Raw genomic sequence first — 27946 nt, forward strand, 5'->3', positions numbered from 1 at the left:
CCCGCCCCCCCGTCCTTCCGCCAAAACACCTGAACTGAATCCTAAGCTCTTCAGATCACTCGCCCCACCTTATCTCCATCTCTGGTTTCTCTCACCCTCTACATCCTGTGTGTTACACCTACCTAAGCATGATTTCATGCTTATCCCTCTTACAATGCATGAAAGATCACCCTGATTAAAAAACCCTAAAACAACAAAAAACCTCCAACCACCCGCCCAAACTCCCGCAACAAACAGGGAAGGGCAATACATCTGCATGAGAAATACGTAGAAAACAATCTTTTCTGCCACATACTGCAGTTAATCCTCATTTTCTTTTTTATCATTTGGTTCAGACCAACTACAGCTGTCCTCACACAGATTCCAGTCAAAACATCACATAAACAGACCTTTTAGTAATAAAATTTATTATTTAAATTCAAATAATTTGTACAATTATGGCTTAAATATCAAAAAAAGGAATGTTGAGGTTCATTCTTATAAACGGTAGAAGCAGGTAAAAATATTTGTATCCAAAACGTCATTTGAGGTTTGCTCCAAGTCACAGACATACAAAAGATAAAAACCTGCCACATTTAAAGTTCCTTAATTTACACTTCATGACACTTAACATTTCATTTCTATTTTAAAAAACCCAACAATTTATTGCAGTAAATTGATCGTCCTACATAGATCTGTCCAAATCCTCAAAAACAGTCCAGTGGGCTTTTCCTTTGCTGGCTGGAGCCAAGGAGAGGTTTCCTACTTCTGGACGTCTGTCACTTCACTGCCAGCCCAAGCAGGACGCGATGACTGCGACCGCACGGACCGTCACAGGCTGACGCTGGCACACCGCTTGCTGCGTGCGCAGGTTCCCGTTGTTCAACTTGGGCTCAAGCTGTAGCTAGGGCCGAGGAAATTAAGTTATCTTGTTGGATGAACTGACATTTGTGTCCTGCAACAATGTTCTTTTGTCTGTGAGCTGTGGAAAGCGTGGAGCCCGTGATCGGACAGGTACCCTGTGCACCATGCTGCCAGTGGTTTCCTACTGGAATTACCAAAGGTTTGGTGGTTTTGGTTTTTTGTATTTTACGAATATGTGCTTGAACATAAAATTCTTCCAAAAGTAAATTCAAAGCTCTGTGTGCAAATGAAACCGGACTACTTTGAACTTTTTTTTCCCCTCTATTAATTTCTATGATTCTCTCTATCCATGAGCATAAGGACAAGAACACGATAACCAGCTGTCACTAACAGTCTATAAAAAGTTTGATTAATTGCACTTTCTGCTATCCCTGACTATTGCAGCTGCATGACCAACTCTACAGGTGCCTGCTCACAGCCTTAAACAGCCCAAGAGCCCAGCCTGGCTGCCACTGCTGTTTGGGAGGTCTAGGGCAGCGTTTTCTAAACACCAGTTACAAAATGCATCTTCAGAGGAAAAAAATTTAAAAAAAATAGAACTTATATTGTCTTGCAACACAGAAGTGACCAAGCAAAGCATTTCAGTCTAAGCTTTACCCTCCAAGGAGTAGCAGTAAACATTCCCCCCCCACCCCCCGAGAGCAGAGATGCTTTGTGAGGTCTCTCTCTTGGTCTATCCAACCACATGGCCAAACCCTGCACAAGAGCATTGGACTAAGCAACTCCACTTGGGATGAGTCTCCTCATTTGTGTTACATGTAATGAAATAATCAGCAAAAAAACAACAGGGGAGAGACTCTTCACTTACACGAGATCATGAAAATGAGACCCACTGGTTCTAAAGGGACCAAGGTGACTTTGTTAGAATGCTACTGGCACCATGCTAAAGTACTTATCCCAACGATTCCAGCATCTTTTGCAATGCTCCACATCATCTTGGAGATACATAATTGCATTTCAGTAGTCCCCAAAATGATTCCCATACAAGCTTATTTTAAAATTGCAATAATATTTGGCAAATCAGGCTGGTGCAGAATCTTTAAAGATCCCAGCTGGGATGACTTCAAAGAGGAACAACGTACATCTTACCAGCTTTTATCAAGCATCTTTAGAACCAGCAGGAGGTACTTCCTACGGGCTTTTGTCCCTCATGGAATCGCCAGCCGTATGACCGTTATTATGCTTCGGGAAGACAAGAACAAGCCTGGGTGGTCTCTAGCGTACAGATCAAACCCACCAAATGCAGAAGTGCAGGAAGGTAGTTTAAAATAAGGAAGATAACAAGATTTCTCCATAGGTTCTTGAGTCAAGTCTAAGACAGAGTCATGAGAAGAAACACAGCGGTAAATAAGGACTTTTCCAGACACGATGCTTTCTTATTGCACATTCCTCCACACTGGGAAAGCCATGCTGCATTTTTCAGTCGCAAACATGGGACAAAATTCATCCCTGCCATAGTGCTGTGAAGTCACAGGGACCTCTCACTCACTTATGCCAAGGAGGACTTGTGTCCCAGCACAGTATATACTTGGTGCAAAACCACTGTGATTGCATCTTGGCTCCATCCCATGTGAACATCTAGAGACAGCCAAGCGTGTGGTCTTGGGGAGAGCTGAGGCAGGCACTTCATACATTCAGAATTGAAATGAGATAAAAGACACCCCTCCCTCAAAAGTATCACGCTTCAAAAAGCAGCTCTGTGATTCAGCAGAGAGCACCGCTTCACCGCTATACATCTGCATCAGCCATACGTTAATTGGGCAAAAGCAGCCTTCTCTAGTGAATCACAGCTTCCAGTTCACAGCAGTTTGGCTACTTAAAATTAAAAAAAATACATTATACACATATATGCTGTGGTACATTTATCAAGTTTCCATCACTGCTCTTAAAAACTCAGGCCATAAGACTGTGAAACAAATTCACAGAGTTAAAAGTTAATAAATTAGAAGCAGCTTTAAAAAAATATGGGGTAGGAAAGGGGGGTTCTTAAAGGAGATTTCAAATAAGACTCAGAACAGTTTGAAATACGCTTACAAATTCCAACATTTCCTGGTAGAAGTGGTCCTCGGTTTTCATTAACTCTATACCGGTGAGGACAACCACCTTTGTACAAAGATTGTACAAAGAGTAAGTAAACCTATTTACAAAAGCAACTTGGCCTTGGCTCTGTGGTATTTACATGCTCAGAGAACAGCGTTTTGGCTAGACAAAGAGTGGTACGTGGTTCTTTCTTTGCTTTCTTCCTTCACTAAAAAAGAAAACAACAAAAACCAAAACAAAATTGGTTTTCTGCTTTGAGAAACGAGAAGCTGTAAAAATCCCCTGGCCTTGGTTTTAAAATGAGTGGTAGTACTCAGAAGCTTTGGTCCTTTATGGCAAATCGCAGCTTGCCGTGCGGCTCCGTTGCGTGCAATCATTCTACCCTCCATGAATGGACTGAGTATTTGGTCCCCAAAGCGCAGCTGCACTGGCAGATAGGATGGGGGCTCTGCTGAGCATCTTACAGTTAAAAAAATAGTATCTTCATCATCAAGAAAGTCACACAGCCATCCCTTCATTTCCAATGCTTTTTGGTTTGCTAGAGCTGAAAGTTCCTGTCCAAGGTTGGAATGATTAAAAAAAAAACCCACCAAGATGCCAAAGCACGCACCGAAGCCGAGCTGTCACTGTGCAGGGGAAGATCCTGGCTCCCCCACTGCATTTGGCTCCATAGGTCCTTAAATAACGGAAAGATCGCGTCCTTCCCAAGGCACACGTAACGCAGTTCAGGTAGAAAGGGACGAGCTCATCGACGTACAACCCATCCTCATCAGCGGAAGGCTGAGATCTTCCTGACAAATATCCCCTGGGCTGCAGTACAGCAGTTGTGCTGTCTGTAATGCTGAAGCAGTCTCCTCCACAAAGGGTTGCACTCCAGGAGGTATCGGTTCCCTATTGGCACAGGGATGGGGACAACGGGTTAGTGGCCAGAAGAGGCTTGGATGATACCATCACAGACTGGTCACAGAAACTTTGTCTAACATCTCTAGCCTAAAGGTGCTGGACAACTTGCAGGGACATTTCCTTCAGCCAGAGCTCTGAAATCCCAGCTCCCTTCTCAGTGCTGTCATATCTGCATGCGGCTTCCCTACACATCACAGCCTAACGCTGCGTGATTAGGAGGAAAATAAGCAGTAAAATTCTGTTAGGAGAGAGCTCTAGCACGCAAGTGATGGAAACAACATGGTCTGAATCAGAGAGTGAGAAAAACTAATTAGACATGCTGTACACGAGCCACGCACAATCTCTGCTTTGCACAGATTGCCCAGATAGCCCAGTTTCCAAACCACAGACAGCCTAAAGGGCAGAAGAATAAAGCAAAGCTATCAGTTGTACTAGTTTGGATCTCCAACCCTTTATCCAAGCATCCTGTTACCCTGCAGGCCTGTGCACGCTCCCAGGAGACCCACCTAAAATGCAGAGTCCTTCCCGAGCTCGCGTGATGCCGACGTTGACCTGGTTTGGGTCGGTAACAAACCCCAGGTACTTCTTCTGCCAGCTCTTCGTGGGCTTCTTATCAATCTCTGATCGGGGGCAGGAGCGTACAGCCGACAGGATCACGTATCTCCATTCACTTCCTAGAAAGCAGAATCGAAACTTTTTTTAGAAGGAAGCATCTGGCCTCCCCTCCACCCCACAAGACACTCATTTCTCTACAGCAAGACCCACAAAACTGCAGCTACAGTTTGGGTTTCTCCAGCTTTGGAGCCCATTGGACCCCTGGTTGTTGCTCTCCAAAGAGCACGTGTTATGGCAGTTCTTTAGCACCCCCTTCAGACATCCTCCACCTTCCTATCTCCATCAGCCTCACCCTGCCTGGGCACTCCAGATGTTTCCAAAGGATTTATTACAATGACAAATCACCCAGGAATCTGGCCCAGGGATGCGTCCTCCATGGCTGAAACAACTCTGGTGTAGGATTTGCTCCACGACTGTCTCTGTGAGAAGTTGCTTCAGTCTTTGGGAAGTGAGGAGACAACAGAACCAACCGTCCCCTCTCCTGCCAGCCTCACCTTGACTCTTCATGATGGTGCAGACGGTCACTCCGCGGATGCCCTCTTTCATGAGGCTCTTGCTGATCTCAGACACCTGGGCATTGTAGGGGCTCAGGATGGCGATGCTCTCTGGCCGGATGGTGCCATCTAGTGTCAGCTGCTTCGCTATCCTCACCTGGGGAGACCAGGGTCCTGCTCACCTGGGAGCGGTGTCCAGAGCAAACCGGCCCTCCAGCACCCTGTCCCCAGGGAAGCGATGGTGCCTGGCTGTGCCACTCTCCCTGCTCTGGGTCACGCTTCCCTACAGCTGCCTCTGGCCAGGGGCATCGTGGCATGCTCCAGACGCGAGAAGACACCAGGCAGATACTGCATCCCACTGATCTTTATCCTACATTGCTACTCGTTGTCCCTCCATGATCCCCAGAGTCGCCCTGCATGACACCCTCCCTTTTGCATCTCCAGCAATTCCCCAGGACCCTGCTCACCGCCTGCTCCACTTCTTCTAGGTTAGCTTTGGAGTTCTCATTTCCTTCCTCAGTAGAAATCATGAGGGTCTGCTCCTTCCCCTCCACGTGCCCAAAGATGATAGGGCAGCAGCCATTATCTTTGTGGTGGAAGACACTGGGTTTACGAAGAAGTTGGGGGCACGTTTTCAGTCGCATTTCATAAAACTCCTGCGATGGGAACTCACAAATGCCTTTGTGCTGGCAGAGAGAAGGGAAGAAACTGAGATGAACAAAACCCAAGGAATTTCTCAACCTGCAGCATCTTCACCTGCAATGCCATTGTGCTATAGCTGGCACCTGGCGAAAGCATTATTCATTACTCTAGGAAGAGAAAGCGCTAATGGAGAATATCTGTTTCCCAGTGGCTTGAGGCAAGCCCTGACAGCAGCATTTTCTGTGATGGAGAAAAGACAATCCACTTGAGGAAGGCCTCACCATGCGGTACTGTGTATCCAGCATCCACGCCTGATTCCGGTAGCGCTCAAAGAGAGACGTCTCCATGCCAAGACTCTTGCAGAAGTCATTGTTGACCACAGGCCGCAGCTGTTTATGATCCCCAAGCAAAACAACCTGGAACGAAGAGTGGACACCTCAGCTATGAGACTGGTGCCACTGGTGAAAGCAATCAGCTCTTTGAAAGGCTACTTGTACACAGACATTTGTTGTTATTTATTTATGTTACAGCTACAGCAACCTCAATCAAAGACCATGTTGGGCACTATATAAAGACCCTGACCCAGATAACATGGAGCCTTGTTCCCATCTGACAGGAGAAAGACATCATACAGTAAGTCTACTGAAATCTACTCTATGCTTCTTGTCATGTTAATACTTTGTACCTAGGTCAGCACATTTTTTGGTGACAGTGATACCCACCCTGTAGAAGCAGCACCAAAAATACAGTCACACAACCACTCTTTTCTTGCAGAAAGCCAAGAGCGAGTTTAGAGCAGACAGTGTGGTTGTAACTGTCTGAAGACAGAGAGCTGACCTGATACAGCAGGGAGGCGAGCAGATGCAATAGTTCTCCACCACAGCTTTCAGGCCTACAGCAGGTCTGCTGACTCTGCTTTATGTGATATGAACGGGTAATGCGCAGCTCATGCATCTAGTGAGAATACTTATGTACCGGATGTACCTCTCTGTGCCTCAAGATTTTAATTATAGTTAGTAGAGTTATATCTCAAAGGAAACAACTCCCTGAAGGCTGAAACACTGATACAGCATCATAGATGCTACCAAGAACAACCTTAAAACGTGGTTAAACTTGGAAGAACAGCCCAGTAAGGAGTGGAAGACACACAGAGGTTCAAGAGCCCTGAGCGGCCATCCTAGAAACACGTCTTTGGAAGGGACTTACCTTCTCAGCACGGCGGTGGCTGACCAAGGGGATGAGGGTCTCAGGCTCAGTGGACATGGCACACTCATCAATGATTATCTGCTTGACATTGAGCTGCTCCAGGGAGTTGGCAGATGCAGCGGAGCACGTGCACAGGATGACATCGTGGGCTGCCAGTTCATATGCACGAGCCTCTGACAAGACATTTTTGTACCTAGTGGTTGATGCAGAAGGCACCAGGTTATGCACAAGGGAAATTCATGCAGGACCCAGGCAGAGGCTATACTTTCCCAAATGATTATGGCTCCATCTCCCTCCTCAGGATGAGCCAGTATTCCCACAAAAGGGCTTTGGACGGTCACTGTAGGAAATGTCCTGAATTCAACCGGGCAGGGGCTCAGGGTGGAGGATGTAAATGTCACCACACATAACGTGACTTTTGGTCCAGACAGACAACAGCACCTGAGCAGAAGCGATGCTGAGGCTCTGCACTGTACCACTAACCCTGAGCTAACCACTTTTTATCATCATTCCAAACACACAGTTTATTAATCTGTCTTGATGCTTTCACCTAGTCCCTTGGCTTGCAAGAGCCAGGACTTTCATACCAGTTTGTGTCAGATGAGATCTAGCAAGTATAGCCCAAAACCTCTTCTCACAGGGGGAGGAGATTGCTGCACTGCGCTCCTTCGGGCAGTGCTTCAGAGGGGGCACACAGCCAAAGTCAGCTGTCTCTCACCACCAACTCTTTCTACTCACCTCCTTACTTCTTCTTCTGTTATCTGCTCTCCTTTCTTCATCCGAGTGTCAAAGTTACAGATCTCTTGCCAGAAAGGGCTGGGTGGCCGCCGGATGCGATGATGCAGGATTATTTCGCTGAATAAAGAGTCAATATATAAATATTTATCCCCAACACAGACCCAAGTGATCTCTTCTACAGTGAAGCAGACCACACCTGTCTATGTGGAGAAACCCCATTAGCTAAAGAAGCCACAGCCAGACTGTTCCATCTTTATAGACCTAACAGTTCACCCTTGAGGACACATAATACAACCGCTTTTCTTTAGTGGTTGCAAGCAGGAATGAAGTCAGAGACTTTTAGAGCTGTTCAGAAGAGAGATGAAAACATCCAGGATCTTTTCAACAACCTGAGTTTCCTGACTAGCTGCTACATTAGACTACACACCTTCACTTGAAAAACTTAATTACAAAGCAGGTTAATAGTGCTGCTCCACAGCAGCGGAGTGGAACCTGCATTGGTCTGGCTTGTTCAGCTTTATCAGTGCAGAAAACATCGCTTCCCAGCGCTCTCAGAGCCTGCAGGGCCATGTGGTCCTACCTGAGCTCATGCTTTGGTTTTGCATCCCGCAAGGCTTTGCGGTAGAGGTGCCGGTGGCTCCCTGGGTATGGGTATTCCATCGTTTCAATGGCCTCCCCGTAAACTCTCAGTGGTTTCAGGTTCTTCATCTTCAGCAGCATCTCTGGGGATGGAGAACAGGTCTACTCAGACAGCACCAGGCACCAGTGATGCTGAGAAAGCTCATGGCCTGTGAGGTGCCCAGTGTTTGCCATGCACTCGCCTCTTCTCCCCACCCCTTGCTCATCAATCCCACCTTTACCGGTCCTCACCCTGCAGTGAGGGGTCTTCTGTAAGGACCAGTCCTGCTTTCTGGCCCTCCTGTCTCCCAGCCTCCTGCTCATGCCACGTGTTCTCCCTCCCACCAGTACGAGCCACTTTAGGGACTTAAAACTGATAGTTACCAGCAACAACATCAACAGACTTGTTGGATGGGCCACAGTACAAGATGCACTTTCTCCTCTTGGGCGTTTCTTCTTCAGAGGATGGTGTTTGCTCCTTCTCAACACTCTCCCCATTCAGCTTATGGAACCAGTAGACAATGTGAGTTCCAACAACAGTTTTTCCTGTGCCTAAGAAAAACAAGGAGGTTGCTGAGAACACTTTAACCATGACAGCCATGCTCTAGATCAGCATCCGGATGACCAGCCATGAAATAAAATCAAGAACAGGGGGGACTGCCTTGAACAGCTGTGGGTGATGCCAACCCACACTACCCTCTCCTGTTTCACCAAGCAACAGCTTAGCTCTAACCTGCCTTTCATAACGAAGTAGGCACGTACTCGTGCTGTCCCTCCAGCCTTACCTGGTGGGCCTTGGATGAGTGTGAAGGGTTTTCTCAGAGCATTTAGAATAGCCTGGTTCTGACTCTGGTTGAGCTTCCTGTGGCTGCCAGGGAGGTCAAAGGATTTTTGCTGCAGGATTTTGGATGATGTCACTGTTACGGCAAAGAGCCAAGAAAACAAGTTTAAAGGTTACTGAAGACAGCACACAAGCAATTCAACAGGAGGATGCGGCAGGTACCAAGCAATTGTGGCCCATTTACAAGACCTCCTAAAAGTAATCCTTGTCCCATGCCGAGATGTTCTGCCCATGAGTTTTCTCCATGAGTCCTGGGGATCAAAACATCACCTGTGCCACTCTCCAGCAGGGCATCCCATATTACCTTCACTCTGCCAGGCTAGCAGCTCCTCTCCTCCCCTTGGCACAGGAACCTCCTGATCTGGGAGTGTGACCCCTATGGCAAGGACCCACAGAAGCTGCCAGGACACCACAAGGTAAGAAAGGTGAATATTTGCACTTACCTTTTTTAGGAGGTTCATGACCAAGGGCGATGCTTTTAGCAAGCTCAGAGGCATACTTCAGCTTCCAAATTGCCTTTTCTTTCCGTCTGACAAGACAGGAAAAGATAAGAATGAATGGAATGTAGCATAAATAGTGAAAATTGCGATACAGCTTTGTACAATTGTCTTGTTTATTCTTTGTCTCTGCTTTGATGTTGCATTAAATCCTTCCATAAAGAACTTAAACCAAAACAACTCTTATTCTGCTCTTTTACATTTAGGACTATTTCTCAACTGTTTGAAGAGCTGAGCCTGCAAAGATGTTGAGAGCGAGGAGCACAACTTCTGTCCCAACTCCCATTTTGTTATGGCCCACCCCATTTTATTGGATTAGCTTCCAATCTTTTCCTAAAATTCACAATACAAAAGGAAGCACATTCTGCCCTGAAAAAGCTACAGCAGTCGTGGCTGCATAGCAGTCCATGCTGTGTACAAAGAAGGGCAAACCAGACATCAGCTCTGCTTTAATAAGAGCAGATCTTGCTTCACAGCAACAACAAAAGGGGAATGATTGGGAAATCAGGGAGCAGTTCTGCTAAGCAAACCCTGATCCAGTGCTTCACACTGCCTTTTATGACACATATTGCAGCAATCTAGTAACATAAGAAACAGATGCCCAGGGAAATTTCAGCATGACACCTTCCCCTATCTCCCCATTCTCAAGGTCAACCCAAAGAACAAGAGTCCATCTGGAGAACAGATCTGAGAAATGCTGCCACCCCCACCAAACATCAACAGCCCAACAGCATGGCCAGTCGGAGCTGGGTAAAGACAGATTCTTCAGGGGATCAGCTGCACCGGTGAGCAAAGCCCGTTTGGGTGCAGCAAAGGAGTCCCATGGGAAGCCATCACTCTGCACGGACAGGTTAACCAGAGCACAACTGCTAAGCACACTTACACGTCTGGCAGCATCTTTGGTATGAGCTCCACTGTGAACCTGGCAGAGGGCTGTGAGATTTCCACAGGGATGTTCTCCATAGACATATAGTGGATGTAAAAGTTCAAAATCTGCTTGCTAGTCCTGTCTGACTTCTCGTCATCGCTGAACTCTTCAGTGACCCCGTGAGCCACCCAGGTGTAGGTATCTGGATCAACCACAAGTTTACTTTCTGACCTGCCCTTGTTAAAAAAAGTCAGATTCTGGAGGCCGTGGCTAAGGCATTCCTCATCGCTCTGAAGGCTCCCAAGCTTCAGCCCACCTAAGCGAATGCACAAGTAACAGTAGTTGAAGTCCACTTCAATGGAGCACTCCTCCAAAACCTTTCTGTCTAGGCGGAAACTCCCCTGCAGCTGTCCTTTGCTTGTCCTTTGCTCTGCCCAGGTTATTTTAACATCATGGAGGACAATTGAGTCGTTTTCGGCCACCGCACATGAAGCAGACTCCATAGCGCTCATCGGCATCCATACCTTGTTATACTCCACTGCGTGCTTGTACTTGTCTTTGGACGGCAGGGTGGCGTAGGCAGAGAAACAATCAATAGGCTTTTCCACGTGCTGCAGGCAGACGTCGAAACCCGGCGTCACGCACCACAACTGCACGAAGGGCACCAGGAAGCCCCGGCAGACGTCCGTGGTGAGCTGGAACTGCAGCGCGTCGCCAGCGCTCAGCTCCAGGGAGAGCTCCATGTAGTGCGAGCACTGGCTCTTCCTTACCCAGCCCATGTGCCGCTGGTACACCTCCTTGCTATTCTGAAGGAGGGAGGCCGCGGTCTCAAACTTCTCACTCCTGATGGCTGTGAGCACATTTTGCCAAGTCTGGGTGCCAAAGAAGGTGACACTGCGGTCACGGAGAGGTCCTTCCTGCAAAATGTGCTCCTTTATTGTCTCCACAGAGTACACCCTCCTCTTCCACGTCAGCCTGATGCTGCTCCGCTGCTGGATGAATATGGGCTGCTCTATCAGCTGAAGAGACCTGTAGTTAATTATCTGGGGGTCTGGAAGACTCTCATTGTTCAGTGGAAACAAGGCTTTAAAATACTTGTTCATCCCCTCGACATCCACTACAAAGGCAATCTTCTGCAGGACTTGGCCCTTCAGCTGGGTGGCCATCTGCAGGCAGCGGGCTCTCTTCTCATACATCGTTGCCTGGGAATTCTTCCTGTTGAAGTCATGACAAAGAAATTCAATGTCGTCTGAAGAATAGACAACGGGCTTCTTGCGGAGCACAGAATGAAGGTGCCTCTGGACAACGACATCCACGTACCGGCGGATAGGAGAGGAAGCCCAGGTATATGAGTCAACGTGCAGGGAGTAATGGCCCGCTTTCGACTGGACAGTGGAGTTGGAACGACTGAAATAGGAGCGGCTGAGCAGTCTCCTGAACTCCAGGGCCACGGGGGCCAACTTCGGGTGGATGTCATCAGTAACAACAAGGTCTAGCATCTTGTGGAAGTCACGGACATTAGCAGCTGACTGCAGGTGCTCCCAGATGGGGGCCAGGAGGCTGAACTCCACGTTTTTAGAGTCTTCGCTAGGAGGCACCTCTCCCAGGTGGTGCGAGAGATGGATGGACAAAGGAAGGAGGTGGTTGTACTTGTTCTTCATGAGTGATAACTGTTGAGGGCTTGGCTCACACTGACACCGGAGAGGAGTGACATTTCTGGTGTCCTCCTGGTTGGTAAGGAACTCTGCCACAAAACTGTTGAACATGATCATTAACTCCTCTATCATCTGATGGGACCCCCTGTTACCCGGGGAGCTTTCCTCATCCAGCCGGTCATAGAAACAGTCCTCCTGCAGCCGAAACTTCCGATGGATCCTGGAGAAGTGATAAGCCACAGCTATGCAGTCCTCCAGGGTATTGAAACGAAGGGCCCCTGCTGCTCCCTTGTAGTGGTCCTTAATGCAGAGCTCTGCCTCTTCATAGGACAGCTGCCTGTCCGAGCGGATCATAGAGATGGTGAAGACTCCATTTAACATCTCATCAGTCTCCTTTTCTATGGTGACAAACAAGGAGATCACCCGACGATCTTTCTGTGGCAGAAGGCTACAGACATCTTGGCTAATGTGGGGTGGGAACATGCACAGTGGCTCCTGGTTGGGAGCATAGTAGGTAACACCCCGTTTCTTTGCTTCCAGGTCCAAGGCACTGCCTTTGGGAATGACACCAGCCACATCTGCAATGTGGATCCCAATCTCATAGTGACGCCCAAGATCCCTAACGCTGACAGCATCGTCCAAATCCCTGGCACCTTGGGGGTCAACAGTGAAGGTCAGATAACTCCGACAGTCCTTCAGATTTTCCTTGGTGAGGTTCAGTTTGCTGCTTGAAGTGTATTTGGCTGACTCCTTGGTGACAGCAGCTGGGTATTTCTTCTCCAAACCATACTCCAAGTCAAGGATCTTTAAGCCTTCTTCCAAAGTCAACGCCGCACGCAGAATCTCCGTTATTATCCCCAAAGGGTAGTAAAACCCTTCCCGCCAGGAGATAACCTGAACACAGAAGAACTGGGATCTCCTCGTCTCCTGGCTGATCTTCTCGCAGCTGACCACCCTGTACTTCCCATTGACAAGTCTGCGGATGGGAATGACATTGGGTTTCTCTTTCAGCCCTGGGACGAATATTTTGGTGACAGTGGGATCGATGGGTATCATCACCCGGGGATCAAATTCATCCATCATGCAGATGAAAGTCCGTTCTCTCTCCGCACGCTTTAAGATGCCCACCACCTTCCCCTGAGGGCGGTGGCTGCCGCTGTCAGCCATGCCGCTCTGCAGGATTTCCACGAGCACCTCGTCCCCCGTGAAGGCTGTCCCACAGTGAACTCTGCCTTTGATCTGGATGGTCATTGCAGGGGAGTCGTTGAGGGTGAAGGCAGAAGCTCTGTCAAACCCTTCTTTGATCAGCTCGCACCTCTTGTACATTTTGGGGTGCATGTGCAGATACTCCTGCATCATCTGAGAAGAGAAGCTGACATATTCCTGCCTGCCTTCCCACACGTTTGAAGCCTCAGACTTCACATTCAGCAGCCCTTCTTCGGACACTGTCACCAGCACGTTCTTGCTCTCATCTAAGAGCTCCTGCAGGATGGGATCATCAGGATTTATGCTCTCAGTCTCAGAGCTCCAGGAATCCGTGTCACTGTCCTCCTCGTCCTCCTCTGGGCTCCTCCTGCTCCAGCTCTCCTTGTCACATGCAGCTTGTTTGATCTGGGCCATTGTCAGGTCCTCCGGGAAGACACTCTCATTCTCGATGCACTGCTGGATGAAGCGCTTCCATACCTTGCTGCACTGGCCATGGGAGCACAAGGCCACAGCATCCCCCACTGCAATAACCAGCGACTGAGCCCGGGTCATGATGGTGTTGAGCACTCTGGCTTCGTTGAAGAACTCAAGGTGGTGGGAGGCCGAGACGCGCAGGCTCATGCTGGTGTGGACCGTGCTGATGATGATGACCCGGAACTCCCGCCCTGCACCGGAGGGGACAAGGGAGAAGTCACTCATGGGAACCCAACAGGGAAGACCCTGGCTGGCTGCCGCCTGGCACTCTGCCCATCTACACTGTGTTACATGGCCATGGGCTGATGTAACCTCACTTGGCTGAGTCATGGGAGTCATCTGATGTGAATAGAGCAGCTTTTGGGGATCGTGAGGGCCTCCAGGCATGAACCAGGATGGACACCACAAGGCCACCACCACACACGCACCAGGGAGGCAGGCCACTGGACCAGTGCAGCCATGAGCGCCCATGGAGCAGCCCCGCGTGCTCAGTGCCACCAGCAGCCCCCACCAGCCACTCCACATGGGTAGAGTTTTCTGTGAATCCCAAATTCCTCGGGGAAACGAGGGTCTTGCAGGAACAAGAGCAGTGACCGTTCACAAGAACCCCTCTCTCCTCAAGGACAGCTCTGCTGATTGCATGACAAATTACAAACAGCAAGAGGCACCCTGGTGATTTCAGAGCTGGGAAAAGACTGCAAAGAAAGGGTGTGGAGATCAGAAACACACCCCAGGGATCAGTTATCCTCACCATGAGGAATCCCAGCTGCACAATAAAAAAAAAATAAAATAATAAAAACATGGATGAGTCATAAACTAAGGCCTTCAGGACAAAACCAGCCCTATCCCTCTCTCGTCATCCAGAGCAGCAGACTCCTCCTTTAGTGAGCTGTTCTGCGATTTTTGCTGTGGCTGGTACCCACAGGCCATCCTGGTTTCAATTCCCTTCTATTACTAGCCTCCCCCCGCTGGTACTTGGGCTTCACATGATTCACACATGCTCAAATCCCTGGGATTGCACTTACAGGGTTTTCACCCTCCTACAAAGCAATGTCCATATATTTGAAATGAGTTGACAGTTGGGTGCAGATTTAATTCAGTGTGAAATCTTATTCACTAAGGAAAGGACAAAAATCAAAGAATTACCAACCAGAAGGGGATGGAAATCAGCCAAAGGATTTCCAGGCACTCCCTCCTAATCAGTGCTGCTTGGGCTGTGGCCACTGGCTGCAGCAGTGGCAGAGCTACGGGGAAGGGCAGGGGAGCTCTGCTAACAGCACCCCATGCACCCTCCCAGAGAGGTATTTTGCCATGAGATCAGCTGGGCATTTTGCATTTTAGCAAGGATGACAACACTAAGATGCCAGAAAGACCTCTGCTAACAACCCAGCACCTCTTCCCCCTGCTCATTACACAGTGGCTGTAGCTGCGATAGACTCTCCTGTCCACCAACATGACTGCAAAAGTTCTCCCTAGCACACAGAAGACCTCAAAATGCAGCCAGGCATAACTAACTATTGCACAAGACACAAACCTGGCAAGTTTTCATAGTTTTCTACCACCACATCTTGTAGCTGCTTCTTTCTCAGCTCTTGTCTTGTTGCAGAAACCTGGTAAGAAAGAAAAAGGCACAACTGAATACAGTTTCAGCTCAGAAACACCCCGCACCCAACACCAAGGTCCCTTACCCTTCTCAACTGCAGGTCCCCCAAGGAAGTTACTCGACAGCAATCACGCATCCTGGGCTGACTCCAGCCAGTGCTCTCAGTCTGTGCTACAGTTAACCTGCCTAGAGGATGCTGAAAACTTCTTCAACTAAACCATCCCACCATGAGGCATCTCTGCTCCAGCTACCCGTGACATACTGCCCAAATGGAGAGTGCCTCAGAAAAACACCGGTGGCACGCAAGACCCCAGATTCCCTATTTTTGCTGGCACAAAAGACGGGTTTATGATAAATAGAGCTCAGCATTTATTAGGGAGCGTTTAGAGAGCAGTCAGCAGTGCACGCATACTCCCTTCAGGTGGGGAACACGTGGTTCTCCTACATACCTGCATCCCATGGGAGACCACACAGATCCTCTTCAGATCTCGGACGCCCCACTCATCTGGCCACCTCTGATAGATCTCCTTCACTTTCTCAATCACTTCTATTATCTCGGAGGTGTTGTGCCAAGAAATCATGGACATATCCCTTTCAGCCACGCCAGACACATGGCAGAACATGAGTGGGTAGATTTCGGGATGGGGTGGGATGTTCCCACTGGCTTGGATAGCATTGCCTTTGCCAACGTAAAACTGCTTGGAGACAAACTCAATTATGCCCGCAGTGGAACGATAATTCTCATTGAAAATGATTCTGCTCTTCACGGCCACTTCGTGCCTCTCTTTCTGGTAAAACTGAAAGAGTCGGTTTAACAGGGTGTGATCAGCAGATTGTCCATCCCCAACACAGAACAGCTTTGGGGTTATCTGCATGTGGTCCCCAGCGAGGACAATCCGGGTCTCAAAAGTGGCATAGGAGAGTGGAACCAAAGCTTCGCACTCCAGCATCTGAGCAGCCTCGTCAATCATGATGTGGGTGAAGTAGCCTGGAGGAACCTTCAAGTTCTTGGATAACATGGAGGTGGTAATAATGATGTGGTGCCTGTCGATCTCCGCCTGTGTGGGGTGCCGGAAGGAGCGCTGGTCTGGCGAGAGGCAGCAGTACATCTGAGTGATGGGGTCTGTCAGGTTGATGGGACGGTCAGTGGATATAATCCTCAAGGGAACAGCCCACGGATGCCCGTTGGTCACGTAGTTATGGAAATACTCCCGGATGTAGATGTCAGCAGCACTAGAGGGGAAAAAAAGGGGAAATTACCAAGGAATTGTAAGTGCCGTTCCCAATGCTGTGCCCATCATCCCAATGCGCTATCTGATCATTCACCAACACGCACCCAAAATCTCCCCCAGCTTTGGCTGACAACGCACTCGTCACAGGAGATATTCACATATGTGCAAAGAAGCCAGTGTTTACGCAGCCACCAATTCCAAGCCTATTTTGAGAACATGGTTTAAAATAGGAGTTGATACTTGAGACTAGGGCATCTCTTGATGCTGATAAGGAAAAATGCAATGTGCCCAACAAAATCTGTGTCCCTGCTGCTCCAGGGCCAAGTCACACAGACCTCTCCTCTGACAGCTAACCATCCCCAGCCTGGGTGGGTGATACAAGATCTGCACAGAAAAAGCTTCAGTGCAAGCAGCCAGCCTGAAACAGGCTAAGATTAGCAGTCACCCATCTATTATACATTAAAAACTAAGGCAGTAACAGCCTGCAGGATTGGATGTGGACACTCTTTTCAGCGTAACTGCTCTAATTTTAACAATCTTGTCCTGGTTTCTCTGAAGGCAGATTCAATGGCAGTCAGACCAGATCTGCATTTTTCTCTTCCCCAAACTCCCCGGAAAAAAAATAAAAATAAAAGGCATGTGCACAGAGCACAATATTATCCCAGCAAGGCCAAGCAACGGCTTTCTACTTCTTCCAGTACATAGTAAAGACCAAAAAAGAACTGTTTCTCCAACCCCATTCCCATTTTATAATGGGGCAGGAATATGCTGCCTCTTCCACAAAAACTTCCACCTATGCCAGGCTTCTTCCTTGCAGGAAGTGCTAGAGCAGTTGAAGACATATTAAATAAAAATGAATTTATTTAAACATGCCACTGAAATGCATACTGAGAAAAGGGCAGCTCAGCTCCATCTCATGCTCCCTCTCATCCCACCAGGCAAGCAACAGACCAGCTTGCTTGGACCTGGCCAACAACTCTGGTTGCCTCTTCCCTCACCCCCTGCTAACCTGTTCGTGTGAGTGCAGATCAGCACCCGTGTGTTGGGCTGCCTGAGGATCTCCAGGGTGGCCATGGCCAAGGTGAACGTCTTCCCTGTGCCGAATGGCCCGTAGATGAGAAGAGGTGGGACCTGCCGGCTGGTGGTTGCCTGGCCCGTGATGAAGGAGATGGCTAGTTTCTGCTTGTTATTCCCTTTCTGCGGTGACCCAAGAGAGTAGGGGACAGAGCAACTGGCAACATCTGGTAGGACCAGCTTCTCATCCAACAGACGGTCCACAGCCTGGTGCCACTGCCGGAACAGCAGCTGGTCGATTTGGAACTGGATCTCCACCTTGTGGGAGGTGTTTGGCTTGAAGTTCAGCTCTGAGCAGCATCTCTTTGGTATCTGTAGCCAGATGGTCTTCTCCGTGGTGGCTTTATGCTCCACACTAACCTCATAAACCTGATTGTCTACAGGTGGGTCAAGTGCCAGGAAAGCAGTAGGCACAGACCTACTCAGCAGATACCCCTCATCTGTGTCCGTTGAGAGGTTATAAGGGGTAGGCACTTCAGCAAACAGCTCACCAGAGAGGGCAAACTTCATCCCCATGGAGAAGCTTTGCAGCATGGGGGTCAGTGTGATGCGGACCCGCAGGTTGAGTCTGAAAGGAGGAAACACCCGAATGAACAGCAGAGAACTGGCCCATCAGCAACCGCCCTCCCCACTGCAGAGGGGGAAATGCCACCTACACCCAGAGATGGTCTGCCAGCCCCCTGAGCACAGAGACAAAAACCGTGCTTCTAGCTAATCTACGGCCTCAGGACAAGACCCAGCCCTTCCTCTCCTATCACTACCCAGCCAGCCATCTTTCTTGGCAGGTTTCCATTTTTCTGGGAAGGCGTCTCAGGACCCAGCCCAGAAGGGACAGAGACTTCAGTAGCAGCATGACCCCAAGGGTTAGCAATGGACCCGTGGTCCACAGCAAGGAGAAAAGCCTTTGGATCATCCATGCCTGGCACTTACTTGGCAATCAGAGCCTGTTCAGCTTCTTCTTCGCGGAAGAGGAAGTTGTGCATCCTCTCACGATAGTTGAGACGGGTCATGGGAACAGCGGCACCACCCTCACGTTGGTAGTCCAGTGCAAGAGCAGGTGGTTTGTATTTAGCCAGCAGATCCACATCTTCACTGGTCCTTGGCAGGCTGGGAACAATGATCCGGTTACCTCTATCCCATCGCACGAAGTTGACGGGGCGGCTGCTCTCCCTGTTGCTGGGGACTTGCTGGGGGGTCTCCCGCTGGCCCACCTTCACCTTGATCTTTTGTATAAGGACGGGACGTCTGCCGAAGTCAAACACCACCCACTGCTCGAAGATGCCCAGCGTGCAGCACTCCATGCACACCTCCACCAGCGCGGTGGGTGGGGAGGAGGACAGGGTGGCCACGTGCTCCCCCCGAATGTAGTGGAGGCCCCGGGAAAGCCCATTCCCTGAGAGGTAGAAGTTGACTCCAGGTTCCCGCTTCAGTAGCGCCACGTGCTGCAGGGGCATCTGCCGGTTGAGGAGAAGATGGGGATACAGTGAGGGCAGCCCAGGGGAAGAGCCCAGCAGCTGATGAGGTCCTCCCAGCAGCATTTCCTACCAAGAGCTGCTGCAGGAACTGAATGCCATGCTGGATCTACAGCACACTTTAAATTCTCCTTAAAGGAGCTTATTCCTCGTGAAACCCCACAGCAATTCTTTTAAAGTCTTAAAGAACCTCAGGTTTCAGTTTTATAGCAATTGAGCCAGTCTGCTGTAAACATGAAACCTCCTATGTTGGAGAGGACAGTTAGACCCAGCCTTTTGCCCTCAACACCCATGAAATCCTGGGCAGGAAAGCAGCTGAATCTTGTTATTTGTGATGATACATGGGAGGTGCTGAGAGCAGCCAGATCCACCCCAGCCCCACCACACGAGACGAGACAGGAGACACAGTGGCTGCACCCCTCATGCACAGCCCCAGCTCAGGCACCACCCGAGCCTGAGCTGCTCCCGTATACCCAACACACATCCTCATTTGGACATACCAAAATCTCTATCCTTCTGCCTCTTGCAGAAATAACAATCAAAAAACCCCAAAGGACGGGGACTGTGCACAGCAGCAGGCACTGCCAGTGGCTCACAGCCTCCTGCTGCACAGGGCTGGGCTTACCTGGGAGTGGACCTTGAACTTCCACTGGTACTTCATCCTCCTGTCCTCCGACTGTACGTGCAGGGGTTGGTCACACACAACTCTGACACCATCGACATGCTCAGCCATCTGTAGGGGAGGCACAAGAGCAGGATTGAAGGCAACATCCTAGGGACACACTGCAGAGCCCTCCTTGGGGCCATCTTCATCCTTTGCCTTTATGCTACATCCTCCCGAGGGGGGACAATCAGTAAATCCTCACACTCGGTCCTCACCCACTGCTGCTCAGCATCTCCATGCAGCAGCCTTGGGAAACGAAAGGACCCACAGCAGAGCAGCACAGCTGGGTGCCCCGAGCAGGCGCTTGAGCTGCCATCTCAAAAGGGGTGAGGGAATGGGGATGCAACATCGCTTTCTGCGTCATCATTAGAAAGGTGAGCCGTGAGCTCCATTCCTAAGCTCTTACACAAGAGGCTTCTCGTGATGCATCAAGCTACAGGGGACCAATGCGTTCCCACCCCGCTGCCCACGACTCACAATCAACACTTCGTTGGAGCACGTCCGATACTCGGCAATGAGCCGGTCCTGGTAGGACAAAAGCCCTTCCTTCAGGGCTTGCTTCTTTTTCTTCACGGCAACCTTCACCCTCTGGATCCATTCCTGCAGCTCCTCGGCGGAATGAGCCTTGGTGCAGCTGTTCCCCATTTCGCACACCTCCGCTCTGTTGGGAGAGAGGCATCCCAGGTGGCACAGGGGTTCGTGGGGAGCCGGCAGCCCTCTTCCCCACCACACTGGATGGATGTCTTACCTGCTGCACAACGAGAACTTGGTCAGCCCGAACGGTGGCGCGCGGTGGACCCACTGGACTGAAGTGTCTGCCGATAGCATCTGCAAGTGCTCGATGGAGGAGCAGTGGCTCTCGAAGCTCTCCTGTGAGCTGAAGGTCACCAGGCAGACCTGGCAGTAGAAATGCACCAGCGCAGGCACCGCCGGCTCATTGTTGGTGCTGCAGGTCCCCGAGGCTGGCAGTAGGTCGGAGCGACTCAAGCCGTGCTCCCTCTCGGCCTCCCAGACGGCCATCTCCACGTCGCTGTGTGCGTACTGGCAGCGCTGTGGGCTGTGCTTGCAGGGCTGGCCCCTGGAGACGAACCTGCAGTAGCTGAGGGTCGGCATGAACTCGGGGCAGGGCCGGATGGCGGTGTACTGCTGCTTCCTCCGGCTGTCTGACACCACGTGCACCAGGAGGGGGTCCCAGGTCCGGTGGAAATCGCAGAGCCGCCCCTGGCTGCCCGCCGAGATGCGCGGGGGGCAGCTGAAGAAGCAACGCTTGCAGATCGCCTGGAACTGCCCCCCAAATTCGCTAATGATCTCACTGGCGGCACTGGCCGTGGGGTGGGGGGCGGCGGTGGGGCGAGTCCCCAGCTGTGCCTGCAGCACTGCTGCCTTCAGCCAGCGCCGCTCCAGCTTCTGCTCCCTCTCGAAGTTCCAGATCATGGCCTCCTCTGGGCTCCAGGCAAAGGTGCATTGGCTCTTGTGCTTGGTGCAGCCCAGCCCCACCACGTAGTACCTGCAGACGGCGTAGCGGACTGGGTTGGGGAAGCCCGGCCGCCTGGACACCTTCCTCCAAGCTGTGCTCCAGCGGCTGCGGCAGCGGGCCAGGAGGATCTCGTACATGCACTTGTGCTCCACCTCTCGCAGCTGGTAGGTGATCTCGTTCTCCTTCACGCTGCACTTGGAGCAGACCAGGCGCAGCTCCAGCTGCTGCTGGAGGCTGCCCAGTGGCACCACTAGGCCGTTGGCCATCTGCATCCTCAGCGGCAACTTGAGTGGAGCGAAATTAATGGCCGGAAGTTCCTACAAGGTGATGACACCGGGGCGAGGACGTGCCATGGGGCGGCTGTGTCCTAGCTCACTATGTACCTGCCAGCCATTGGTGCGAGCTCACAAAGCCTGACAAAGAAACAAGGAACAAGCGACTTAGCAGGAAACATCAGCCGGTCCCTAGCTGGGTGCACGCCGAGGCACTGGCACAGCCTGGCCCCGCTCACCAGCAAGCAGCCAGGAACCTCACCCAGCACCCAAACCCACCAGACACACTCGGCATCCAAGCCCCTGGGGTCTGTCCCCACATGCTCGCCCAGCTCCATTCACCCGCCAGCCCAAGTCCCAGGAGACCGTGTCCTGCAGGGACCAGGCTGCCAAGCCATGAGGGCTCCTGGCAGGACTCAGCTCGGTCCCGGGTGTGCCACAGCCTGCAGACCGTCGGCATTTATCACCCAACGCGGGAGAGCTGGCTGCAGCGGAGGCTGCCCTGGAGGGCCCGGCACAGTCCCCACAGCAGCCACCAACCTCCCAGCCTGTGGCCGGACAATTCGACTTCCTCTTCCCGCTGCCGGTGCCTCCCCCACCTTGGTTCGCTTCTGCCAACTTTCTCTTTCTTTTCCTGCTCTCTTCCATGGGTCTGGCCGGGCAGCCCCACCACTGCCCCATGCCAAGCAGGAGAAACCCATCTCCAACCTCCCAGCCCATCTCTGCCCACAGCTTGACAGATTAATTGGAATTAATTAACAAAGCAACCGCCCTCTGCTCCTCAGATGCAGCACCCGAGGCCGAGAGACAGGCGTGCTGGAACAGAGACCTGCCAGCATCTCCTCCAGCCGACAGCTCGGTAAACATCCGGCTGGGAGAGCTCCAGCCCCGGCCGTGAGGAAGGTGACTCACGGCTCCCTGCCCTCTCCGGCCACCAGCTCCGGCATGTGCCAGCAGTTTCCTGGGTTACCAGAGGTCAGGAGTGTCCCTGGGAATGATGCTGCAGGGTTTGGTGGCTGGGCCAGGCAGGGTGAAGGGACCATGCCGGGGCGGATCCACGGGCAGGGTGCTCTGCCAGGCAAAGCTACCAGCCTTGTGTCGAGCATCCGCCTCGGGCTCCTGACCCACAGCCACGAAGAACCGGCTCTAGCGATACAGAGGAAGAGCGGTATTTACAGCTGCAGTCCAGCAGACAATACAGCAAAGGGGCAAACTTTGCCCTGCTTCTGCAGAAATACTTTTTGTTTTTATTTAAGACTCTTTTCCCCAACTCTGGGATAAATGGGGTGCTTGGTGCTGGGGGAGGTGGGCAGGGGTGTGCTGAAGCTGCTGCTCCAGCAGAAGCTCTGGCAGCAAAGAACGAGCCGGGACTGCAGGGGGGAAAGCAGCCAGAGCATCACCCACTCTCCCAGCTCACCATTAGCAAGCTCCTCGCATCCCACCCCAGTGCCACCGCACCCACCCGCTGCCGAGCTAGGATGAAATCACCTCATCCTACTTCTCTGCCTGTGCATCAGGTTGGACACACGCTCAGAGGATAAACACCAGCCCTGTTTATCTCTCAAGGTCTGGCAGCGAGCCTGACGCTGGGCAGAACCGATACTTTCTGTTTCGGTAAGCTGCGAGACTCCGCGGTGGAGTCCCACAGCAGCACCGGCTCTTCCTCCACCACAATTCGGGTCACTGTGTCGTGCCATCGGCTCTCCGCACCTACAGCTAAATCACCCTGACTCATCTCTGCACTTAAGTTTCCAAACCTTTACTTGCAGCCCTCCCATGCAGGCTAGCAGCCCTTACTTAAGGCATGAATTATAGCTGCTTGCGCAGTGTGGTCCTGCCATGGCTCTGCCTGGCCTCTTATCTATAAATTGTCCAAACCTACAGCATCTGCAGGGACCACCGCAGTCCTGCTCAGGCAGCATCACCTGCGCGCTGTGTCCTGCAGGTACCCATGCCCAAAACCCCAGGAGAGCTGCTGGATGTGAACACAGCACAAGTGCAAAGGAAGAGCATCCCCGACCTGGAGCGGGGCTGGCAGAGTCAGGGTATCGCCATCCTCTGACCGTAACAAGGTCACGATCCTCAGAACAAAACAGTTTCTACAGCCCAGCCACTGCACTGGGTTCAAGAGCTCTTTCTTTGCTCTGGTTCTAACACAAAAAAAAGGTCGGAGCCACAGCAGAAGTTTTGGTGCTACCCTACAGCCAACTGATACAGAGAAATTGTTTCACACTGAAATGAATTAACTTGGGAAGCAATAAAAATATAGGAGAGCACCTATAAACAATAAAAAGGCAGGAGGGGGAGTGGGGTGCTGTGTCACCCGCCCAAGGGCACCAAGGGATGCTCTGCTGATCCCCAGCGAGATAACAAAGGCAATGCAGCACTGGCACGGGGCTGCAGACCCTGCACCCGGGGGCTGCTCCCACCAAACCCCCACAAGGTCAACACCACCCACAAAACCCCCGTCCACCGGGAACCAAGGCAGCGATTTGGGGAGGCACGGTCTGCCCTGAGCACGGCTCTGCAGGACCCTGCGCTGGGCTGCAGGAGGGGAAATCCTGCACCTTTCAGGGGGGGCGAATATCCCTCCTGCCACAGCGTGGGGAGACTGTCCTTGCCCAAAGCATGCTGCTAAGAGGGAGCATTCCCACCCGGCTTTACCCTGGATGTCAGGAATTGGCTGGAGCTAAGCCGGACCCCAGGGCAGAGGCATGAATGCCCGGCTGCCGCAGGCTCAGCTTGCCACGGTAACTCCTCACAGGGTCCGGCAAGGCGAGAGCTGGCAGTGGGCAGGGCAGGAGGGAAGGCAGGGGGAGATGCAGGAGCAAGCAGGGCCAGGCTGCTGCCAAAGCGCAGCCAGCAGCAATGCCCGGAGAGGGACCCGGGGTCACCCTCGGCCTCCAGGAGCCTTCCAGCTCCTTTGAAGCTAGTGGGGGTGAGCAGCATGCTCCCGGCGGAAACGGGGCTTAATTCGGGGCTAACATCTGTGGCTTTGGGAATACTTGAGTTTCCGTCTGATGGCAGTTTCACCTTCCTTCCTCTGGAAGTCTCCTGCTTAGGACAAACCCTCCTGGGAAAGGCACTCACATTCAGGATTTGTGCAATGCCTGTGCAATGCTGTCACTGGTGAAAACTCCAAAATACCTCAGCAGTACACACGAGAGAATGAAATCTGATAGCTGGCACTCAGCTCCATGGAGCATCCCGGTCCCAGCATATCCAGAGCCGCAAAGCCCAGAAGAGACATGGTCCTGCAGCAGCAACACCACCGACCTGCTCAGTCAAACGCTTTAAGAACTACCCATAAAGACTGTACAGGACAGCCGGGCTATTGCTGGTATTCATCCCAAAGGCAGGGCATCTCAATTTGAAAAAGCTAAGAGGGAATATTCCACCTTTAAAGGGTCAATTCCCTTATTGTTTATTTCTTTAAGAAAGTGTTTGATTTTGAGCAAGCTGCCAGAACATGGCCTGGGTCTGGAGGTGGGAGGGAAGAGGAAGGGGAAGTGCAAACCTCTTTAAAAGTCTCTGTGCAGCACCAGCACTGAAACGAAATTAAAATCTTTTTTTCTCTGCAACCATCTTATACCAGAATAGAAAGGAAAAAGAAAAAAGTTACGGAAACTTTTGAAATCCAAGCCCGGGCAGAAGAGAGAGGCAGGGCATGGGGAAGCTTAGGGAGGTGCACCATAAGATAGCAGTCCTACCGATAATAAAACTCTGATGTCAACAGGGCAAAATCCAAGTGCCCTGAGGAAGGTGGGAGCTGATCGAAAGGAATATTTACCAGCAAGCCACAGACTGCGATTTGCAAGCTGAATTTTGTGTGTTTTAAGAAAAACAACCTTTTTTTATACTGGTCCTGAAAAGCCCAGCCTGGTGTATAAAGCCACTTGCACCCCACTGACAGGTGAAACAAGTCACTCTGGCAGACAGAGGCTGGTTTACTGTATACCCAGCTCCACACCCACTCACGGAGGCTCACAGCCCCATCGGGGTGAGTATCTGCCTCTCCCAATAGCATGTACCCTCCCCAAGCACCAACGCAGACACACACGCCCGCTGCCCAGCACCGGTCCAGCCTTCCTGCAAACCAAACCGAACCAAACCAAACCATGCCACCGCCTCGCTAATGGCATTTCCTCCGTGCTCGGGAAGATGCTTCAGGTCAGGGCCAGGCCACGCTGTGTCCAAGCATCATTCCCTGGCAGGCGCCTCGCAGGGCTGTGCTGACGCCAGGGCTAATCACATTTCCCTGGAAATAGCAAGTCAAAGCATGGCCGTGGTAGAGAAACCGTTGTTGCGCCTCTGTGGCCGAGTCTTGCCACTTTGCACCCCTCTGCCATCCCAGCCCACCGGGAGGAAGGTAGCCTTTTGTCAGGTCTTGCCTCAATTAATTATTGACAGGACATTAGGCAACACGCTGCGTTGGGGCAAGCCAAGTGCCCCTCGATCAGAGCAAGCGACATGGGTCAGAGTGCTGGGACAGCCCTCTGCGGGGATGGGGAGAAGCCAATGGCACACGCAGGGGACCACGCGCCTTGGGGGACCACGGTCCCACACCCCAGTTATTGGTCCCAGCCAAGCACACGACCTGGGCCCCCAGGGAGCTTCTTCTCTCAGCTGCAAGTGCTTGGAGCTGCGGTGCGAGACCAGCAGAGCATCCCCCAGCACGCTGCGAGTGAATAGTGCGGCTGGGCTGGATGGAAGGGTTTGGCACCAGTGGAAGAGGAGCTGCACCACGGATGCTGCCCCCTCTATCGCCCGCCGTTATCCTCCTGGCTGCGCTGAAGCCACGGCCCCTTCGGCATTTCCCTCCTGGGCAAAACCAACCTCAGAAGTTCCTGGGGCCCCTTCTCTCCCCAGCCTTTTTCAACAAAGCAGTTCACATCCTGCCCAAAGAGCAGGCACGATCCTGCCAGCCTGGCTGTTGTAAAGTGACAGCCGTGACGCCGCTGCCCAAGTCGGTGGGCAGACATGAACCCCCTGGTTTGCGCACAGCCCCGAGGCATCTGCGCCCCCACCTACCGCATTTGCTTCATCCAGCTATAAAAATATAAAAAGTTCCGTAAGAGCTCCCCGAAGCACCGAAGTGGCAGCAGGGACGAAGAGCTGCTGGGGATCGCTTGCCGGAGGTGGCACCGCGTACCCCTGCCAGCCCGGGTGCTCCCTGCCCTCCAGCCCGGGGCTTTGCACCCCAAGACCCGCACCCCGACGGCGATCCCCCCCCCCGTCTCCCGAAAGCGCTCCACCACGGGCGGGGATGCTGCGAGCTGGGACGGGAACAGACAGGGGCTGAGCGGGATGAGCACCCTGCACCGCCCCGAAGCACCCCACGCCGTGCAGCACCCCAAAACACGCTGCAGGGCTACCGGGAGCACGTTGAGCCCTGCAGCCCCCAGCGCACCCAGCAGCACCCCAGGGCGCCCCGCAGCACCCCCCTCCTTCCCCTCGCAAGCCCCCGCGCCGCTCTCACCGCTGCCGCAGCCGGGGGGGGACCCGGGGACTCGCCGCTGCCTCCGCCGCCGGTTTCGTTTCTGGGGCCTCCCCGCATTCAAACCGGGGCCGGACTTCGCGGAAATTACATCACGGCCGCCCCGCCCCGCCGGCACCGGGGAGAGCCGGCACCAGCACCGGGGTACCAGTTTTCCAGCCCGGTCCTGTCCCGTCCCCCCCCCCCCGCCGCCGCATCCCCCACGCATCGGGGGACGAGTTTCGCACTCGGTCCTGCCCCCCGCCCCCGCCGAGCCCCCCCGCTGCCCCCCCCCAGCGCGGAGGGGATGCTCCCGGGGCCGCCCGCCGCTGCTCACCCGCGGAGGGTCGGGGCTCTCCGGCACTCAGCTTCGGTCCAGCACCCGGGAGCGGCGGTACCGGCTCCGGGGAACAGTAAAAGCGAATATTAAGCGGCACGGCGGCGGCACCGCTCCCCAGCCCGGACAGCCCCCCAGGCAGCCGAGGAGCCCCGCGGCCTCCGCTTGATAAAGGCTTCCGGGAGGGGCAAAGCGCCGGTTTCCTTTCTGTTCGTCAGCATCACTTTCATTTTCCATTCCTTTCCCTGCCTGACGAAGTGCATACAGCTGCAGAAAGTTCAACCTCGAGACAAAAAAAAAAAAAAAAAAAAACCAACCCCAAACCAACAAACCAACAAATCCACCCCCAGCAGCAAGCGCGCTCCGAGGCGAGCAGAGTCTCATTTACATCGGGCTTTGTGCGGGGCGGCAGCACCCACACCCTGGGCGGCAAGAGCCTGCACCCTGGTTTGCAGGCGTGTGCCACTGCACAAGCACCATTGCCTGATGCTCAGCACCCGGGGCGTGGGGGGTCCTCAGCCCCCCAGCGCTGCCCCTTCCCAGCTCGTCAAGCCAAACCCACAGCAGCTCAGTGCAGCCCCAGCACGGCACAAGGCAGCATCCTTCCCCTCCGTGGTGCTTGACAGTGGTAGACACAGA

General features: G+C 52.4%; 1 protein-coding gene across 3 annotated transcripts; it reads right to left on the minus strand.

Moving 5' to 3' along the window:
* Positions 1–386: 386 nt before the first annotated feature.
* HELZ2 (helicase with zinc finger 2) lies at positions 387–27567 on the minus strand. 3 transcript variants are annotated; one of them, XR_012838062.1, is made up of 21 exons: positions 27308–27567; positions 20494–21635; positions 20223–20406; positions 19707–19814; positions 18540–19063; positions 17545–18177; positions 15753–16536; positions 15235–15310; positions 10381–13891; positions 9444–9529; positions 8945–9076; positions 8544–8711; positions 8122–8263; positions 7542–7658; positions 6804–6996; positions 5879–6013; positions 5423–5641; positions 4956–5112; positions 4353–4520; positions 3554–3834; positions 387–3151 (listed from the first exon to the last, which is right to left on the minus strand). XR_012838062.1 is itself a non-coding variant. In XM_075769014.1 (20 exons), exons 2-20 carry the CDS (start codon positions 21492–21494, stop codon positions 3713–3715), a joined length of 8460 nt encoding a protein of 2819 aa, XP_075625129.1. In that variant the 5' UTR covers positions 21495–21635; positions 27308–27567; the 3' UTR covers positions 387–3712. The 3 variants fall into 3 exon arrangements, 2 of the variants coding, with proteins under 2 accessions (XP_075625129.1, XP_075625130.1); XM_075769014.1 differs by having other exon boundaries at positions 387–3834; XM_075769015.1 differs by lacking the exon at positions 27308–27567 and adding an exon at positions 26974–27066 and having other exon boundaries at positions 387–3834.
* Between the last annotated feature and the right edge of the window lie 379 nt (positions 27568–27946).

This window comes from Balearica regulorum, chromosome 16 (genome assembly GCF_011004875.1).
Source record: "Balearica regulorum gibbericeps isolate bBalReg1 chromosome 16, bBalReg1.pri, whole genome shotgun sequence".
NCBI classification, from domain to species: domain Eukaryota; kingdom Metazoa; phylum Chordata; class Aves; order Gruiformes; family Gruidae; genus Balearica; species Balearica regulorum.